Source organism: Amblyomma maculatum, chromosome 2 (genome assembly GCF_055883805.1).
Source record: "Amblyomma maculatum isolate TAMU_Amacu chromosome 2, ASM5588380v1, whole genome shotgun sequence".
Classification (NCBI taxonomy): Eukaryota; Metazoa; Arthropoda; class Arachnida; order Ixodida; family Ixodidae; genus Amblyomma; species Amblyomma maculatum.
Window position 1 is genome coordinate 134,550,515 of NC_139345.1, and position 20,875 is coordinate 134,571,389.

The 20,875-nt window shown below is 41.3% G+C and overlaps 2 protein-coding genes across 3 annotated transcripts in view; one reads left to right on the plus strand and one right to left on the minus strand.

Annotated features, from left to right (window-relative positions):
- LOC146199932 (chitotriosidase-1-like) overlaps positions 1-20,875 on the minus strand; it is a 36,956-nt gene that overhangs the window by 14,743 nt on the left and 1,338 nt on the right. For both annotated transcript variants that reach the window (XM_084595301.1, XM_084595302.1), the window contains exons 3-4: positions 2,810-2,922; positions 517-646 (exon numbers count right to left, since the gene is read on the minus strand). In XM_084595301.1, coding sequence (XP_084451427.1) covers positions 517-646; positions 2,810-2,922 — 243 coding nt within the window. The remainder of the gene's footprint in view (positions 1-516; positions 647-2,809; positions 2,923-20,875) is intronic.
- The window catches only part of LOC146199933 (uncharacterized), a 33,574-nt gene continuing 18,249 nt past the window's right edge, over positions 5,551-20,875 (plus strand). Inside the window, exon 1 of the mRNA XM_084595303.1 lies at positions 5,551-5,970. Coding sequence (XP_084451429.1) covers positions 5,891-5,970 — 80 coding nt within the window. The 5' untranslated portion in view covers positions 5,551-5,890. The remainder of the gene's footprint in view (positions 5,971-20,875) is intronic.

The following is a 20,875-nucleotide window of genomic DNA, read 5'->3' on the forward strand; positions in this document are numbered from 1 at the left end:
AATACGGAAACCATACACACACTTCATAACTGTTCCATACGCACCAGTTGTAGCTGTATACACAGCGGCATAAGTGCAGAAAAGTTTCCGTTTTTTTTTTCAGGGGACGTTTTTATTGCCTATGAGTGTAAGAAACTCCGCCGAGCACTTTTGCTAAGCCAAGATTGTTGCTTTGCGTTTATCGTCTGGTAGGTGCAGAAAAAAACATGCTTATTACAATTCCACCAGTTGGCGCACATGGATGTTGCAAGCTTTATGCTTGCGGCCTGGGGTACACTCAGCAGCTAATTAGCCATCACGTTGACTGCATATGGATTCTGAATGAGAAATGACGCTATGACGCTGAATGAGTATATGACGCTACCTTGAATGCTGCCCAAGAAAATGTTGGTTCTAAAGTTTGATACGGAGTCTATGTTAGTATGTCTATGAGGTAACAGTATAGTCTCTCCAAGCTATAACCTGACCGGAGCTAGATCTAACAAAACAATTGTGTTAACCGAATGCTGCACTTACCACATTGAGCGTCTGTAGATACAAAGGTTCACTACATCTTGTGAACAGAGGACTGTTGTGATTCACCCAGGGCGTGTACCAGCTGTATAGGTGCAAGTCATACGTCATCAGGTTCACGAAGTCCACGAACCTATTGAGACCATCAAAATTGTTGATGAAAAATAAAACAATTCTACAATTTTCCTTACAATATTTAATTGCGAAAGGTAAAGGAAGGACTGGGGTTATCACTGCTACAAGTATTGGATTTTTCCCCTATTTTCACCTAACTAGAGCCCAACATCAGGCAGTAGGAAGCGACTCAATCTCCGTCCTTTCTTTTATTTTGCTTTGTACAGTGCCCCGAACTATTATCATCACCACGAAACATCCCCTTTTATCACGGCCATTTTCTACCAATGACACTTTTTTTAGAGTTTCCGAATTGGCTACAAAGATAACCCATTTGTGCCATTCGTAAGCGGGAACTGGTTAAATGTGCTAACAACGGGGCATGATATAGCATAAATCAGCAAATAATTGCAGAATAAAAAGATTTTGTATTGCCCTAGGTGTGATCACTGGATGGACGTAACTGTGACCTTCATAACGTCATAACGGCATCTTAACGGCAACGCGTCTGGTAGTTTTGAGCCTATCTCCTGTGAAGCGAACATTTGGTTAGCGTCCCGCTTGTTACGTCATTCACGTTGCAACTCAATATCTTAGCCGCTTGACAACTTATGACTTCCTTTCAGAAATCCTCTTTCTCTCATCTCTATTGTTTTCCGCGAATATTTACTTTACTTCTCGGCCACATATCACAGACGGAACAGTGTATTCCTCGGTGTAAATTAATAACTGCCACTTTCAAGCGCCGCATTATTTTAACTGGCGGGAATAATGCAACTCCATCACGGTCCTTCACAAAACAACTACACGTGAGCAGTGCTCCTCGATTACACTTCATCTATTAAGGCTAAGAAGAAGTCTTAGGATGATAAACAGCAGGGTAGAGCAAAACAGAGTACTTGATACCAACAATAAACGGACTGCGAGAGTGCATATATGTCTGCTTGAAATCATCATATTTTGAAAAGGCAACGCCTCTGGTAAGCCGAGTGACCGAAGACGTGTAAGACAGGAGGATTGTTTAGAGACAGCCTCCGTATTGCGGCCTACAAACGAAGCTAAATGAACAAATAAAAAGTATTGGCAAATGCCGTCATCTTTTGAAACCCTCGCTGATGGTACGCATTGGCAAGCGTGGCAAAAAATCGGACATCTTGGCGCATGTTTCATAGTTAGTAGCTTTCTATTTGTTTTAGCTTTCATTTCCCTCAATACGAATGACTCCTACGTCGCATGAAGAATGTGCGGTCTTAGAGCCCTTAAAGCAATTCTTAGAGAGGTTTCGAATAACATAGGATATCGACAACTGGACACTCATAATTAACGCCCGTGTCAAAGCCACTCCAACGGCGAGAAAGTTTGACGCTGCAGAACAAGAAATATTCTGTAAGTCAAGATGGCCGTTAAGCTCCGAAGCATGGGATTTGGAATAAGGCACAGTATGGCTACTCTCCAGTGACCCTTATATTATCCGTCATTACTAAAGGTATAAATAACCTGAAGTGTCGGCTTCTTACTCTTACACCGGTACATTTAAGAAAGCCTTCAAGCTGCATATATCTACAAGGTTAATTAGAGCAACTGCCTTCACCGTTTCAGACGTTTTAACCACTGGCGAGGCTTACGGGCTCCATAATACGAGCCAGCAGCAACATATGCAGGCAAGTCACATTTGGCAAGACGATAACCCTGCAGGATATATATTCCATGATGTTTTTGTATTCAGATTGAACTCCTACTAGACGTTGTTCGTAGTAGACTAATTTTTGGCTAAGCGTTTCGCTAACGAAACATGTTGCAATATTTTTTTAGATCAGCAACGGTTGTTGTAGAGGCATTTGATATCGACCACTGAGGCTCCTTTTTGATGATGGGAAAACGAAGGCGCCCGTGTATACTGTGCTATGACAGGGAACGTTGAAAAGCTCCAGGTGCTAGAAATTTCCATGCCCCTCCAGTACGGCGTCCCTCATAGATTGTATCTCTTCGGGGTATGTAACCAACCCATCAGCAATTTTTATTCTCACATTCTTTTATTACTCTCCATTTTTCGCACCATTTCTTTAAAAACGACCCCTCGTCTGCCAAAAACTACATAGCTGATTAGGAAACGAACTGGATCCTGCTGATTAGGCTGAATCAAAGAAGGACATCATTTCTTTTTTTCTTCCGCACTGCTTACCGTGCCATGCGGCGGACGTAGTAGCGTCCTACCACGAGTAGACTCGGCGCGGGAACTGCTACCGACAACAGCAGCTGCCGTTCTCCTTTTTTCCTGAATTCCTTAGACATGTCCTGCGCGGAAACGAAGCATCCATCTTCACAATGTCTCTTAAACCTATATTCAGGTCCTACACATATCACACAATGTGAAGCTCCAACATGGCTACTTTGAGTCACGATTCTTTTAAAACAACGCGACGACACAACCTTTCTGCAGGCTTACTGAATTCACCTTTTTCAGCGATCATGTAGGTAACATTTGTGGCACATCCACTTGTCGTGCTTCTGATGTCAGCCCAGAGATCTCAATCCGCGGACCCAGAAATTGATACGACCCGTCGAAACAGAGACCGCATTCAAATCGCAAATATACGTTTGAATTCTGAATTGACCTGACACTGTCATTTGTCCTCTAGTCGTGATCGAAAATATTTCATTATTTATCGCGTGGTACTGTACATATAATTCGAGCGAATTATTATTTATGTATAAGAAATGAATTCTACGGATTGCGTAGGAGCATTTAAGAAATCAATAAAAATCACTTTTTGCATCGTCATATACAACCCCGATCACGGTGGTCCTGGGGATGTGGCTCCGCAGCGACGAGGTGTGGCGGGCAGCATATTTCTTGACCACTGCTGTTATTAAGATGTACCCAAAGTACAATGGCATATGCGCCTCATAAAGAAATGCGAGATTGTCATCGCATAACCGTTTACCTTAAACGTGCTCTCGACTACCCGAATGCAGTTCTCCGTCAAAATTCACCGACCAGCCGCACCGGCAGCCAGTCACAGTTTAGTAGCAGCCCTGTGGGTCCAAACGCTGTTACGTGCTCGCACCCGGCTACGAATGTAACTTCTATGATATGCTCCCTTGACCAAGGTTCTTTTTCTTTAATTATATGAACATAAGCGAGTTGCGCTCTGCGCCATTTCCGCCTTTGGTGAAAACGCAGGCATATGCCTGTCAGGCAGCAAGGCGTGCTTTCAAACTGTGACAAGAACCAAAGAATGACGCCCCATTACTCGACTTGAATCTCGCTGTGGTCGCCATCGTTACAGAGCGGTAATATTGGCGGCGACACTGCACACGTTGCGTTATTATTTTTTCAGCTTAAGACCAGATATTCGGTAAAGCCTAATCCTGGAGAGAGTGCTGCGCGGCGAGAACGGAGAGAAAATCGACATGCATCCAGCCGCGCTAGGCGGTGGCAAAGGAATAAAAAAACTGTACAGGAATGAAAATAATGTGCGCTGTCGAGTCATTCGAAACAACGAATGCAGCCCAGAAACATTGTTTTAATGAGGCAGTTTTCCATGCCCTTTCCAATTCTTTCATTCTACTAAAATTATTTGGAATACGTTGCTTGCTCATTGAGCGTTATCGTCTTTTTGTGCAATCCGCGTTAAGGTGAAGGTGATTGCGAAAAACGTCTGTGTGTTGCCTGATGCCACAGCGCATCAGAACCTCGACGCGCACAAAATTGATTCTGAATCATTCATTGCTGTGTCTGTCATCGTCGATTCGCGAAGTCGAGACAAAACATGACCGAAGAAATATTGTTATAGCTTCAGAATGATGAGGACGAAGTGGCGCGCTCGTTTGTGGAAGATTAAGAAAAAGAAGTGCGTCGAACGGGGGCCCTCGTAGCCTGGCTCCTTGGCTGTTCCTCAATGTATATATATTTAATCCTCTTTTGTAAATATATTTCTCCCTGTTACAAAATTATATGCCAAAATTTAAAAACCTTGAACAATTCACAAATTCCGTAGAATCTTCAGAACTGCGCGGTGCGCTATAAATGGACAAAGACTTTATCGAAGTGGCCATAATTACTTGCACTACAAAATTATGCAAGGTGTTTTTTAATGGTTTTGAAAGCTGAGGTAGTGTAGAATGGGTGGAAAAGGTTTGAACAATCTTAAAACTGTTTTTTTTTCTAAAAATTTTCAATATTCGCTGTTTTCTGGAAATTATCGCGATCGTATCTTTGTATTCAAATGTCATAAAAATATGAGTTTTAGCTGTTTGCGGATAATTATGCTGAGAACATATTGTGGAATTATTGCTGCTCTACCATGAACCTTGTCTGAAATAAAGGCCTGCAAATTAGGAAATTTTCATTTCCTGGGCCGATGTTGAGAATTTTTATAAAAACATCTACTCATACCTGAAAAGCGAACAACTGAATACAAATAAAAACGTATATATTTAGTCAGATAATTTTCAGGTAGATAACTTGAACATAATTTGATTAATCTATAACCAAAGTTGGTCAGAATAGAAGAGAAGCTCGGAACTCTGCCTCTTCGACATTATTAATCAGTCATCACGCAACAATATATAATATTTTGAAGTAAATATAAAAGGTCGAACGACCATCCTTTGTTCGATCATAGGTGGCGAACGGGAGGGGAAAGATGACGCGCGCGTTTGTCGATGCACCAACTGTATGGATTTACGCAAGAATGTGGATGGTAGATGGGGAGGCTTTCTATTTGTTTTAGAAAATGTTATGTACGTGGTTGGCTTGAAGAAACAATGCGTTTGCGAACACACAAAACAAAGCTATTTTTTAGAACTCGACTCGAGCGGTGCGCGCTGGCGGCCGCTCATCGGCACGGTCCGAAGTCACGGCTGGCCGGTGCAAGCAGAAGAGGGCTGGGAGGAATGGAATGTTGAGAGGGTCGTTGGTCCTTCGTTCCCACGCGCAGCCCATGCGAACACAACACCGCGGCGGGAATCGCGCACTGGTTGAGCGGTTCGCTGTTGCCCCTCGCCTACGCGTCTACGTGCAAGACACAACAGAAAGCATCCCCAGCTGCGCTGCTGTGCGGCCTCCTCCCGAAGCGTTCATTTCTGAGCTTGTTGAAGACGCTACAAGACTTGTGACAGCTTCTTAAACCTTTCTTTAATTTCTTCCCTCATTAATTTTCTTTTTCATTGCGCTGTGCATAATTTTCTCTTGCGCCTATACATGTCCATGTGCTCCGGTTTGTGCTTGCTACATATCAGTGAATAGCTGAGCTGTGATATGTCGCCGGAGTACGGATTACAGCAATGGCGGAATACCATCGGCATTATTGGACTCAGTGAACGCCGTCATCTTAGACCGTGAGTATATATATCTTTGCAGCATGCCATTGCTTCATAATTGGTTCTATATAATCTCCCGCCAGTCCCAAATGTTCTCTTTCCGTATTCTCCTCGAAACAACTGCGCGAAGCATGACTTCAAGAACTAAGCGAATTTTCGTCCGGGTTACATGCAACCCAGTGCGTGGACTTATTTGCTGGCTGCGATATGAATAGCATTTGCGCCGAAAATAGAGGAGCCGTGCGTAACAGGTGTGTATGCCACCAACACGTGACAGAACACTGCAGGCAGCCATTTGCGAAGTTTTTTGACTGTGCAGCGCGCCGCAATCAATTAGTAACCAGATACTATGCGCCCGACTTTGTACATATATTTTGGACAGCCTCTCTTCTGCGCGCAGGAAGACATGTTCACACAGTTTTTGGATTTTGTGAAGAGTTAAGGGCAGTTTTTTGTTTTCAGATGTACAGACGAAGTTTTGAAAACTGTCCGTGCCGTCTGTGCAAGCGAATTTTACAGTGGGGCGGACATTGTGTGCGTGATGCCGCTTGATGATTAGGCTATAATCAAGTCATAATGAACCTCCACTTTTATAATGGTTAATATCATATTGAGGAATTGAAAGCCGTGAACAGCGCAAGTGAGCCCCTTTTCAAAATTTTCTTAATCGACGCCCCCCTTCTGAGCACGCGCCTTCAGGTGAGGGCGTTATCAGAAAGCGGCGACAATAGGAGAGCGATTTCGCAGACGCGCTTCGAAGGCGGGGGAAAATAACAATACAAACAAAAAGGCACATAAGCCGTGCGTGCACTGCGTCCCTGTCACTGCAAAGTAAACAATGTGCACGCGGGACACATTGTACAAAACATTGACGGCCGGTATGAGGCAACCATATCGTCCGAAATATGTTGCTCGCGAAGCGCTCGATCACGGCGCGCACTTTCAGGCGAAATGGGACAGGCCGTCAGGTCCGCCTGTTCGGCAATTACAGCTCTTTGTACCTCACGTACCGTACCGTATGCATGAAGTGCACGCCATAGCCATCGTGCAAGAATGTTGAAACCGAAGCAGCGATCCACGTATTCTAATTCTATAGGAAATCATTTGGGAGTAGAAAAGAGCAACTTAATATGATGTGCATGGTTCTTTAATGAACGATATGTATAAATGGACTGTTGAATAGTTACAGTAATGGAGTGTAGCGCTAGAATTGTTTACGGCCGTGACCGCAATAAATATTACTCATATTGCTCTTAGGTTTAAGCTCTGGCATTGATAAGCCTATCTAAATAACCGACTGGCAGTGACAGGTTGTTTACAGCTGCTGATCAAAAGGTAGGCCATCATGCTATTATTGCAGGCATATTTGCTTCGTTTTGTACCTCTGTTTACTAAAACTTAATTTTGTTCCCCAATTCCTAGGGACGCTGCACCTCTTGCAACACTCACTGTTCAGTCGCTTTTATTCAAGGTACAAAAAGGAGGAAATGCGCATGCACTCATAGGATAGCCTGTCTTTCCGTTAACAGCTGCAAATAACACGCCACTGCTCCTCGGTACCTTGGATGAAGATTTCAATGGGGTTACCTGAGATGCCTAGCAATTGCTGTAATATTTATACCAATCATTGCAGTGAAAAAGAAAGGTAACACTGCATCGCTTTAACTGCTGCATGCACCTATAAACGTGCCTTAATTTATTGCCTATTCTTATAGACGCAGGACCTCTTGCTATAGGCTTTGTTCAGTAAGCAACCGTCTTTCATTGCTTCAATTTCTGTCTCTCCACCACTTTCTTGTTGCTCTGGGTGTGATCATTTGATTTCATTGTTCAAATCATATTGTTTTATCATGTGTGAATGATTTAGCCTGCACATACATGCTTTCATTTTTTTAGATGCGCATCGGGAGTGTTTTCTACGTAAAAATGGATCGATTGAGTTGTATCACTGGTGCGAAAACCGACAACCCCCAGAAGAGGTGTGTCCTGTGGTTGGAAGGGCAATAAAGAAGAAGAAAATCAGCGGAAAAGCCTGCCTAAAAAAAGGTAGCACTGCGTCACTGTAACTGCTGCATGCACCTTTAAATATGCCTTATTTTTATTGCCTATTCTTATAGACGGTGGACTTCTTGCTATTGGCTTTTTGCAGAAAGCAACCGCCTTTCATTGCTTCAATTCCTATCTCTCCACCACTTTTTTGTTACTTCGAGTGTGGTCCTTTGATTTTATTGTTCAAATCATATTATTAAATCGCCGGTGAATGATTTCGCCTACACATACATGCTTTCATTTTTTTTAGGTGCGCATCGAGTGTTTTCTACGTATAAATGGATCGATTAAGTTGTATCACTGGTGCGAAAACCAACAGTTCGGTACCCCCAGAAGATTTGTGTCCTGTGGGTGGCAGGGGTATAAAGAAGAGGATAATCAGTGGAAAAGCCTGCCTAAAAACTTACAAAGATGGCGCAAAAGCGAAATGCTGATCAGGGTTAGAGTCTGATTACTTCTGTTATCCCATTTCACTTGCTAGGTGATGTGACATATATGAGGCACCTTAGTATAATTTGTGGTATACTCATTGAAAATTGTGTAGACATTAACTTTTTTCTCGCTCAATTATTTTGAGTGACGCACGAATTGGAATAAAACGAAGTCATCCACACATTTAATGCCCATAGACATTATATGCGTGGATCAACTCATTAATTGTGTTCCTATGTGAGCATCCAATAGTTTGCCGAATATATTAATATGTTAACAGTTGATTTTTTTACTGTTAATCGGAGTAATACATATGCTCCATATCATAGCATTATTCGCCTGTAGTTTGTACCTGCTCTTTCCTAAATTGTATTCTACAAAGTATACGTGTGTCATCTCGTACGTCTATTTAACTAGCGAACAATTTGCAATCGAATCCCTTTTGTGATGTTGTTTCAGCTACAAATAATGTATGACAGTTGTGACAATATAGGTAGCTTTAGCTATAACATATAGAGCGAAAATCTTTATTATATGCGATGATATTTTTATTCACCGCATTGGCTAAACCAGCCTGTTTGAAGAGACAAAATGAAAACAAATATGGATGTCTTCGGACAGGAACAGTAATCGTGGTGCCATGACCATTTTTTTTATTAAATTTTCATATGTAGTGGGCTAATGTCTTGACACAAAGGAATGACCCTTAGGTTTGCCAGATGCGGCGTAGTATTCTCGAAAAAAAAAAACGCCTATCACTAAAGTTGGAAAACGCCGTTTTTGTCGTTTCAAAAAGTTGCAAGTTTGGAGGCCTGCTGGTTGCGTAAAATTTTGTCCTTCATTGCTTTTTACTCACCGCATTTGCGTAACATTTACTTGTATAAGAAGTATTAAAAGTGTGTTTCATTGATGCAGTTGATTTAGTAAAAAATCGCAAACTTTGCTTCAAGAACAACGCGCTACAAAAATGTTAATGTTCAACCTTACATACTGACGTGATGCGTTACGTCGTTTGCACTAAAACATTCTGTGTTTATTACGCAGGTCATATTGTTAATTTAAGGCAGAATTTGGAGACTCTAACCTGCTATGTGTGTTCTCTGTAACGCCACCAAAATTATTACGCTGGAAAGCGATTTGCTTATGATTGTAATTATAAAACTTACACATTGAAATATCATCTTCAAAAATATGGTATTGTTAGTGGTGGTCAAAGCTGAGAAATGGAATAATATATTAATAAACTAGATTGAATACTATTGCACCTAGCAATAAAAAAGAATGCAGGACAGAGAAAAAGCTGAGCCTTTACTTGCGTTCTGCCATGAAATTGACAGAAATAGTGAATCAATACCATTTTAAGCTATTTGCCCAGAAGCAGAAAAAAGGATGTATAAGCGCTGACAAGGTTTCAAATTTTACTTAAGGTAAAATATAACTAAATTCAGCAAATACTAACTTGAAGTTTTGATGCCTACTCCATAAGGGGGAGCCATATAAGCACATCTATAGAACAAAAACAGGCATTTTTATATTTCTAATATTACATTTTGCAGAATTCAATATATTTACTGACTCATATTAATAATATACTTTGCATTGTTTCCACAGATTTTGATAAAAAATTAATGTTGCGGCCTTTTCTTCAATTCTAATCAGTTTTGCTTATTTTAACATTTTCTTACTTTTGTCCAATTTCAAAATAATATACAGAAACACACACAAATCTAGTGCTTCAATTTTTTTTCATAAATAAAGAATGGAACCTAGATAATGTAGAGAAATAGTTTCCGTGCCAAGATATTATTGGATCTTGCAAGAATTTGGCCATTATCAGCACAAGCACTCGGTTTAATATTTAGTGTTATATTTTTAAACAGTATAACGCAACACTTTTCAGTCCGCGATATTTTTGAGGTACTGAAGATTTTTGAGAGGGATTTGAATGAAAATCGAAGATGATATTTTTTTTAATTGCAGCAAATTTGCCCTTTACTGCTGTTTTCGAATTCTGAGCAATTTTGATCCGTTGTGGAAACACACCTAGTGGTCTGGAGCTCCAGATACTGCCTGGAATTAAGAACATGCGTCAGGAAGTGAAAACATATTTAGTGCAACCAACCTAATGCATCATATGCCAGTACATAAGGTTAAAAATGAATAATATTTTTGCAGCATAACGCTCCTGAAGCAAAGTTTGCGATTTTTTAATAACTCAACTGCAAAAACAAAACAGGTTTCTAATAGTGTTTGTAAATGTAAAACCTGCATATATTTAGTGAGTGAAACATAGTAGATGACAAAATCATGGTATTCAAACTTGCAACATTTTGAAATGGAAAAAATAGCGTTTTCTACCTCTAGAGATATAACCACACAATTTTTTTTTCGAGGGAACTACGCGTATCTTGAAAAACTAAAGTTAATTCTTTTGTGTCGAGATATTCGCCCAGCACATATAAGAATTTCATTGGAAACGAAAGATGGCCATGGGACCTGGATTATGTTTCTAAACTAAGGCACCCATAATACGCTATGAGAAAGCCAATATCAAGGGCTTTTTTTAATATTCCATATTTCGAACGGTTGTGTCATCTAAGAAAATTTGAAAGCTAGGCACACCTTAGCTGTCGCCGGCCCTCACTTTCTGTTACAGCTGCAATTGCTAAGCTTAATTAATACGTTGAGTACTTTATTTTAACCACGAATATAGCGCTATTATGTGTCAAAGAAAGGCCGCAGTGACGCGATTCCCGTAGAATTTGTAAGTGAAATCTCTAAACCTTACAATTCTACCCATATATATAATCTCTTGCAGGTTTTATTCAAGCTACATCACACCTGCTGCGCCCCATATCTTGAGCCAAGGGTTATAAATAAACCATTAGAAACAGACGATGGAAACCGGTGGCGCATTGCTGGCAGCCACTTAGGACAGCGCAGAAAATTTTTATTGTGTACGTAGCGAAGTGAGGTTATTCGCTTCAAGTACTAAATATTCACTTTAGACAATAAGTAGGACTTAGAGTCGGTGAGCACGTTCGGAAACCCCTGTTTCAATATTTGCGGTTAGAAACCTCATGTGTACCTTTTTTTCCAGCTGCAGATAAATTCCGGGTTATGTAGATACCGTTACCAGCCCATTCGCACACCTCGATTGTGCTGCTCACAACATGATTTTGAGCGGACAAAACAACCTGCCGCTATGATGGCTAGCCCCATGCATGAGTAAGGGTGATATGCTGGCGATGGTTGCTTCGCGTCGACCCTTTGGCGCACATGAAGGCTCGAGTTACAATGAGCGCGCCGAACTTTGCAATGCGGATAATGACTACAAAGCGGTAAGGATACAAATGAGTGGAACAATATTTTTCAGCTGTAAAATACAAATACAGTCTTGCTGGACGAATGTGCTGGCGCGGACGAAGAAACCATAGGCAACTTGTAGGTCTAACGCTACACAGGGCTGTCGAGCCAAGCCAAGTCCTCAATTGTATTGTCCAGGAATCTGATTTTTGTATTTTCGTGGTTTCCTACTATATCTGGCGTTCAAAATGCAGACGTGAGGGTTCTTTATCGCAAATAACATAACGTGGTTTGTGCCGGTACTCTTCAAAGTAGCAACAAACACCATTTATTGTGTAAGTCAATAATCAGTAATTTAGGTATATAATGTCAATTAAGGATTCCAAACAAAACCTTTTCTGTGGCGCTCAAGGTAGCTTCCAGCAATATGTATCTGGTTTCCTTTGCCTGCCTCCGAAATGTTTTTTTTTTTTATCCCTTGGATCAAATTTGCTTGGACAAGCAGTATATGTGCAAAAAAGATGCACCTGTGAGCTACCCGTTTAAGTGAGCTCCCGTTTAAGTGAACTACCCACAAAACCAGTCAAAAGCGTATATCAGCTAACCAGCGGCCAGTGCAGCAGTCGTGGGCTTAGATCGCTTGTGTATATTATATCTAGCCATTTAAAAAAAAAATGCAAATGGTCGCCGAACATTCTCTTGGTAACGATATTTAGAATAAACTGTTTGCGCATCGCCGAAAGCGTAGGAGCGGCAAAAAACTAGCGCGCCAGCCATATGCGGAGACAGCCGACAATCAAGCACTAATTCCTAGTGTGGGATGAAACACTGACTGTCTCAGCCGTATTGCTGTGGAGGCGATCAAAATGCAACAGGGCACATGCTATGCAATGTATGTGCGTCTTTCATGCTAATAAACCCAAGGCAGCTGAAACTAATCTGGAACTCATCAGTATAGTGTTTCTCATTGACCATGAATTTCGGTACATGAATTCTGGAATTTTCTACATCTTCCTAAAATAATGCGCGCGATTTTATATGCCTCGTAATAGTGTTGTAAATTTTGTTTCCTCATTGTTTTTGTGCAGTTGCCTTTTGCGAAAAAGTTGGGGTGGACGATTTGGAGGCACACGCATTTATTCGCAGGTGGCTGCCTGGTTCCTGTGACAGGGGGGTGGAAGAAAAAGGCGTTTTGCTGAAACCTCCCCTGGCGAACCAGGCATGCCACCTGTGAATGCAATTGCAGGGTCAGCCCCCTCCCTACGCCTATGAGTGTGCCCTCCAGCTCCCTGGCCCCTTCCACTTCCCGAGAGCCCGCCCTGCCCTGACCAACCCTGCCACTGCCCTGCTAACTGCGGCTGTGTGTGCCCTCAGCGCTGGCTAGTAACAACTGCCGTCCATAGTAACAATTGCAATAAATATTATCTCTTTGTGAACCATGCCCTTGTTTTGGGAATATCTACTGGTTGCTCATGAGCGACAATTTGAATTATTATGGCCATTCCTATTTGAAAGGCCATTATTGTCCCAGCAAGTTCGATGCGCTGTCACGAATATGGCTAGAATAAAAAAGGCTGCATTTTATGGCCTGCACAGGCAGTGCTACAAAATGTGTAATCTTGACATCATCAATGGTACATGAATGGAGTAGCCGGTGTACCCATAAACCATTCGATTAATATTGGTATCGACAATATGCGGCATGAATGGAGTAGCCAGTGCACCTGCAATGGCTAACCATTGGTATGATATTTGCATTGACAATGGGCCATCAATGAAATAGCTGGTATTAAACAAATATTGGTAATACAATGATGGTATAATGCTGGACAGTATTGGCAAGAATCATGGTGCATGAATGGAAAGTCTAATATTGTGCCTACATTGTAGCTCCAGCTTGGTTGAACACTGGACCAATCTTGGAACGAAAGATGGGCCAAGAATGGAGAATGTAGTAAAATGCCCAAATGCCAATATCAGTCCAATATTGATGCCATTCTTTTCCAGTGATGAACCATTGTTGGACCAATGCTGGTGGGCTGCTTGGGTGCTTAAGCGGGGCAAGCGGTAAGGCAACAGATAGAGCGATGAGAAAAAACACGAGACTATGTTATCTTAGCTGAAATAAAGGGAAAATGCACAATGGAAAGTGATTTAAGCGATGGGAAAATGACCGAGAGTCGAATAGCGAAAAGGAAAGCGTTAGGAGAATATGTGAACATAGTTAGAACATCTGTTATTGTTTGTTTTGTTTAACGTCCCAAAACAACTCAGGCTTTGAGAGGCGCCGTAGTGAAGGACTCCGGAAATTTCGACCAACTGGGGTTCTTTAACGTGCACTGACATGGCACAGCACACGGGCGCCTTTGCTTCTCGCCTCCATCGAAAAGCGGCTGCCGAGGCCGGGATTCGATTCCCACCCCTTGTGAATAGTAGCCGAGCGCCGTAACGACTGCGCCACCCCGGCGGGGGAGAACTTCTGTTATATATGATTTACTCACAGGAACATACGTTTAACTATTCCCACAATTTTTTTACACAAATCTATTCATTTCAGTGCCATCACGCTCGGTGCCATATGCGGGAAATTAGCTTGCAGATTGCTTGGAAGAATTTTATTGCGGTCATGAAATACCTTCCGCACGTTTAGGTTCGTGAAATATAGATATAGTGATAATGAACATTAGCAAAGGGAATCGACGCCGTAATAGGGAGCTAGATGTTGGCTGTAGGCCGGGTGTTCCAGTACCGTACTAAAAGCATGCGGTAGACCCTATTTACTTTGTCCCCCTGTGGCCATAGAAATCAGAGAGCTTCCAATAATTTCTAAATGGTGCATTCTCCTACAATAGCTATCCTTATCGGAAGCCGAAAACAGCTCCCAACTACTGACTAATGAGAAACAATGCCTCGGCATCGCCTGAACCACACTTCCACACAGTAAATTACTTTTTAAGTTACATAAACCAGGAATTAGTGAAACTATTCTGAAGTGGTTTGAAGCTTATTTGAAAAATCGCTGGCAGGTTGTGCGTAGGGGTGACCGTTTCTCTTCAAGATTAGAAGTGCTCTCTGGCGTTCCTCAAGGGTCGGTTCTAGCTCCATTATCGTTTTTAATTTATATTAAGGACATTAACGAGGTTACCGAGTCTCCTGTAGAGTTGAAGCCTTTTGCAGACGATTGTTTATTTACTCTCGAATAACACAAAGTGACGACCGGATCAGAATAAACCGAGTCCTTCATTCCTTGCATCTTTGGTGTGAAAAATGGGACATGGAAATTAACTACACCAAATCAACTGTCGCACATAAAACAAATAAAAAGAGTGTTAGGTTATATTCCTATAACGTTTGAAGCAATAAGCTAAAAAATGTTGATTCCTTCAAATATTTAGGAGTCACAATTACACATAACCTTCAGTGGCATAAACACATTATTAATGTGTGCTCAACAGCTTCACAAAAACTACTTTTTGATAAAGAAATTAGAATATGCAACAAAAGATGTGACGCTAACAGCCTACAATATGTTCATACGCCCATCCTTGGAGTACGGCTGTGCTGTCTGGAGCCCCCCAAGAAAACAAAAGTTTTAAAAGATAAACTGGAAGGTATTCAAAGAATGGCCGCTCGTTTTATTTTGTCAATGTACAGAAGAACGGACCCAGTGACGGAAATATTAAACACATGCGAACTCTATTTACTTGAAAATCGAAGGCAAAAATCCAGGTTAAAGCTTTTATTTCAGATACTTCAAGGACATTCAAAGATAGGAAAAGATATATATATATATATTTACTCCCCTGGAAAACGGAGCGCCAGAAGAAACCACGTGAAAGCAATCAAGCCTTATGTCACACGTGTTGATGTTTTCCGCAACTCCTTTTTTCCTGATGTGATTGAATCTTGGAATGCTTTGCCAGTTGAGGTTGCTGAGCAGACGGACGTGCACAAATTCGAACGATCCATTGATGTTTTGTATATAGAGCGTACAACTTGACAACTTGACGTCAGTATAATATGTTATGAATTGTATTTTATTTTATGCCCTCCCTGTATCGACCCTCAAGCGAGGATTAGCAGTATCAATAAAAAAATTGCCATTCTTACAGGCATAGGATAAACATTCCAGGTAGTGAGCAATCACAATGCTCTGTGCTGGATCGTCATTCGCCATAGAAAGCAACTATGGCTAATATGTGTCAAACACAAGATTAGCTGGTCTGTTATGCCCTATTATGCCTATATTGGAATGAAATCATCCCATTCTTGAGAAACGTGAAAACAAGAGAAAAATCGTCGAGGGCTTGCTCGACAAAAAGAAATGCAGGATGAAAAGGAATATATTGTTGTACAATACAGTAAAACACGTTTGCTAAGCTTGTCAAGTTGTCAGCGTGAAATTAGAAAGTGAATAAGGGTAAGCTCATTGGCACAAATTTTGTGCACAAGTTTGTCTTTTTAGCGGGTAATTACGAATGACGTGCCTGTGTCCTATGTATGAGGGACATATATTTCCTCAATGAATTGTTTTTGGTGTTGACCTGATTGTCATTCTCCTAATGTGGACTTTACGGAGTAAAGCTTGTAGTTTGCTCATTTTCCTAAGCCGCCTGCTACTTAGCTCTTAATAAGGTGCCACTCACTTCCTGCAATCTCTGCGTAGCATGCTGATTTGTTTCATTACACATTTTGTGCCCGTGCAGCGCATACAGCTGCTCTTTCATTACCCATAATAAAATAATGCTTCCTATCAACAGTTCAGCATTTTTTGGAGTTTATTGCAGCGATGACGTTTAAAGAATCTTATTTTCTTCACAACAAAAACAGCGCAGCATTCAGCTTAAAACAGATGTACACTGAGGTAATCGTATTGTTTTCTCTGTTGTGCCCTGTACTATAGAGCTACCAACGTATAGTTCAGTTTTTGAGCCATCCATTATAAAATGTGGTGTAATTTCTACATGTTTCATTTAGTGCCAGGTATTCTAGTAATATATGCTCACGAGGTGTTTTAGTTTTCTGAAATTCCATTAGTATAGCTTTGAATACTGCGGAGAGTGTGTGCAATGGTCGGAGTGGTTTATGCATTGTGTCAATACTTGGCATAGCGTTCATTTATTTAGGTCTTGGTAATTGTGCTCATGGCGCATGAGCAACGGCCTAATTAACAGGAGCTTATTGCGGAACACTTTTCTAGATGTACATTTCGTGACCAATGAATTACATATGTTTTGAGTGAGAACGGATTTTAAAATGTATATTATTGAGGTACTAATATCTTCTGAGGCAGGCTCATTTGTTTCTACATAAACACTGGCTATATAGGGGATGATCTATTAGCACCCTGTGATAACCGCAAAGCAATAATATGTATTGGGTCGAGTTGTTCCAAGTAGTGTGCCCTTGGTGAGTCATATACTATGCATCCGTAGTCTAACCTGCTGCGCTCTATCGAGTGATATATTTGCAGAAGGCATGTTCAGTCGGACCCCTACCGGTTGCGTGAGAACACGTTTAGGACGTGAATGGTTTGCTTAGCTTTCTTTTTATGGTTGTTTATATGGGGAAAAAATGCAAACTTTAGTCAAATGTCATACCTAAACATTTATGCTTCTGTTTCAATGGTAGAATGGTTTTGTTGAGTTATAGCATGAGATCGATCTGTGAGCCTCTTCTGAGTGACAACACAATGGCTACTGTTTTTCAGGGGAAACTTAAAACCCAAATATGTCTACCCAGGTAGCTCGTTTATTTAGTGTCCTTTAAATTTTCGTGCACACGTGGATATGCTGGAGAAAGTGCATGCTATTTGCTGGTCATATACATAGGCCAAAAACATTATGGACTTGCAGATTACTTCAGTTCACGAATTCATTTTTATTACAAAGTGTGTTGGGCTTACGTTTCATTACAGTGGCACGCCACTTTGGTGTGGGAAATTCATGGATAACACTGTGCATAAACACACTTGCAATGTACGATTAATCGGGAAGTCGTCCAGGCAGTTTAGGATCCTGCCACGAATACCTGTATCTGCTAAGTCGCTGAAAATACCGAACCTCACCGTGGTATCGCTGGCCTTCTCCATGTCGAAGACCCCGATACAGTGCCTCCTGTCGCTCAACGCCTTCCTGATTGTCTTTTTGAGGCGGATGAAATGATCGGTGGTTGTGCACAATTCCTTAAAGCCACGCCGGTACATCCATAATTAGCCTTTTTTTTAACAAATGTGAGTTTGATGTTTGCAATGTTTGGAAGGATTTCGCGATAAAGCTTGTAACGGCTATTCGACTGCAACTGCAAAGATTTGTGAGTGGTTTAGCTGGTGTTTAAAAGGGTACTATTATGACCTTTTTCAATGCTTCCGATATTTTGTAGTGTCCATATATCTTGCTAAAAAGTTGAACAATACGTGTATGTCAGCTTGCGACAGATCGGCAAATATTTGATTGTGCACATTGTTACCAGAAGATAAGACTATTAAGTTCATATAATAATATATGCTCAATTTAATTATCATGTATGCCTATCCCAAATGGGAGCTTTTTTCTGCTCTTTATTTATGGTTTTGAAATGAGTGAGTTTCGTCGTACTACTTTGAAACTTTGGCAAAAGGGTCCCCCGAAACTTCGCCATGTTCCAACATTTTTTTAAAGCAATGACCTGGCTATGGAAAACAAATATTTTGCAATGAGGTGTTCTCTGCATTTCTGCTCACGTATCGCGCTCTGGCTCTAGCCTTTTTGAAGTTTACCTGGGTTTTTGCTGTTGGATACCTATGAAAGGTACTCCACGCTTTGTTTTGCTACCGTTTTTGCTAATTTACATGCCTCCGTTTATTGTACCTTGTGCCTTTTCTTGCGTTTTATGACGCTTGTTGGATGGCTATTAAAGCTGCTGATATTATGATTGCGATAAAACTCCATACAGTTCTTCTACAGTCAGTCCTTCACAGTACACTTCTTCTACTGCGGCATATTCCTCTAAAAGTTAACAGTCGGCGAGGTCAGGTTCCCAGCGCTGTGGTCTCGTTGGGATGATGGGTGTAGAAGATGATATCTTTAATACGGCCGGTAATTGATCACTTTCCCTGGGTCGTCTAAAATATCCCAATTAAAATCAGTAAATACTTATGGTGGTGGAAACGATAGATAAATGCAGATACAAGGGACGAAATTCTTCAGGCGTTCCCAATTGAGCTAAGGAGCAGGGCATCTGGGGTTTGTATGCACATTACCCCGCATCCAAACGCAGTATTGGCATGCTTAGCCACCGATGTTGGACATTATATTAAGACGTATCGTGAGCGTCCGCGACGTAAGACTCTCCCGATCTGAACTGCAGGGCTACTGCCACAAGTATTCTGCCGAGTAAGCACTTTCAGGATAGGAATGAATCTCCTCGGCTCTTTCCCGTCTAGACGACGTAACACGGGGATCATTGTGCCCACTGACTACCTTACCTACTAGGCTGAGCAAAAGCCCTGTCCACTGATGTCGCAATAGATGTCGCAGTTTTTCTTCGAAAGGTTTCTACAATGAGAAGGCGCCACTGAAGGACTCATTAGGGACAAGTAAACAACCTTTTGCGGCGGAGTGTGCGCAATTCAGCTTGAACTATAGAGAGACAAGTCACTGGAAGAAAACTGCGTACCTTGCGCTGATCAACGGACTCAGCGTAAGAACAACACTATCGCAGACTTTGCCTTGTACGTCAAAGCTGAACATAAGACATGGAACTCCGTCTTGCCCTTAGAGATCCTCACCTGCAAAACCTCCATTCAAGAGAAGATTAGGACGACTCTACTCAGCTCGTGAATGCGAAAAAGCTCGCCACCACGCTCGACGCAATACTTCCGCGAGTTAGAGTCAAGGAAAGCCTCGATGTTGCAACTACGTTCGCAGAGGCCCGACGACTAGCCCAGCTTTCAGTTTCATAAGTTTCAGTTGCTCCTTTATTTCAAATAAATAAGTGGTCAGTTTTTCCCTCCAAGTTTTTTTTATTAGTATATCAAGCACTGACTTTTCGTTCTATGCAATTTAGCAACACTGAACTCCTTTTTTTCTTTTTCGTTATTTCAATTGTTTGATCAGTTACACACTTTAAATAAATTTTCCTTACTACATCATCGAACGTTGGCTTTTCATTGTAGGTATTTTACACCTTTGAAAGCCTTTCCATATTCTTATTTTTTCAACTGGTTCACTTAATTGATCACTTACTTAATCTAAAAATTTTATTGGCATCATCATGCATCGGCTTTTCATTCTAAGCATTTTGACACCAATAAATTCTTTTATCCAATTCATTCATTTTTCTTTTCTGTAATTAACTAATTAATTACAATGATTTCTTTACTTTGCCATCTACTGTCACACGCCACTCAGCCATCAATCGCCAGAACCACAAATTACCATGATACGATTTTTGTATGTAGCCCTCGATTCTTTCCGACAAGCTCTTCGGAATTGCTACTGGTTAAAAAACAAAAAACAAATTTAAACAAATAGCGGATATTGCAATAATGCAATCGCATGTGCGCGCGCTGACCAGCGCACAGCCCACTACAACAATCATGGCGGTGGTGCAACTTCCGGAAAACTAACGGATGCGCACGACTGGTCGGTGGGATCGGTCTATTGCTTGCACTTCCTGAAATGCCTCAATAAGAGGCACCTTCTCATGAATTTCGGAGTCATTTTGGAACCTTGTCCGATTCATTATATATGTTTCTTTCGAATGTGGGGTGCTTTAAACTCTCGCACCAAGTCATGAGGTTGTTACGTCCTTACCCTGTCGACCAATCATACGTTTACCAAAACAATTTGCTGGGCTAGTTGGCGAAGCATTTCATAAAAAAATATTCAGCGCTACATAAAAGACACAGACACTGGAAGAAAACACAGGCCTTCCTGTGTTTTCTTGCAGTGTCCGTGTCTTTGATGTAGCGCTGAATACCTCTTTATTAAATCAGACGTTTGCAGCATAAATATTTCCTGTAAACGGTTCGCATGTCTTACCGACCGAATGAGCTGTATATGATTGGTGCAAAATGTGTATTGTGTGCACAGTTGATATTTACCGTCTATCATGTACGCAATCCCCGCATTGCTCTACAACTCACCTGCGCTAA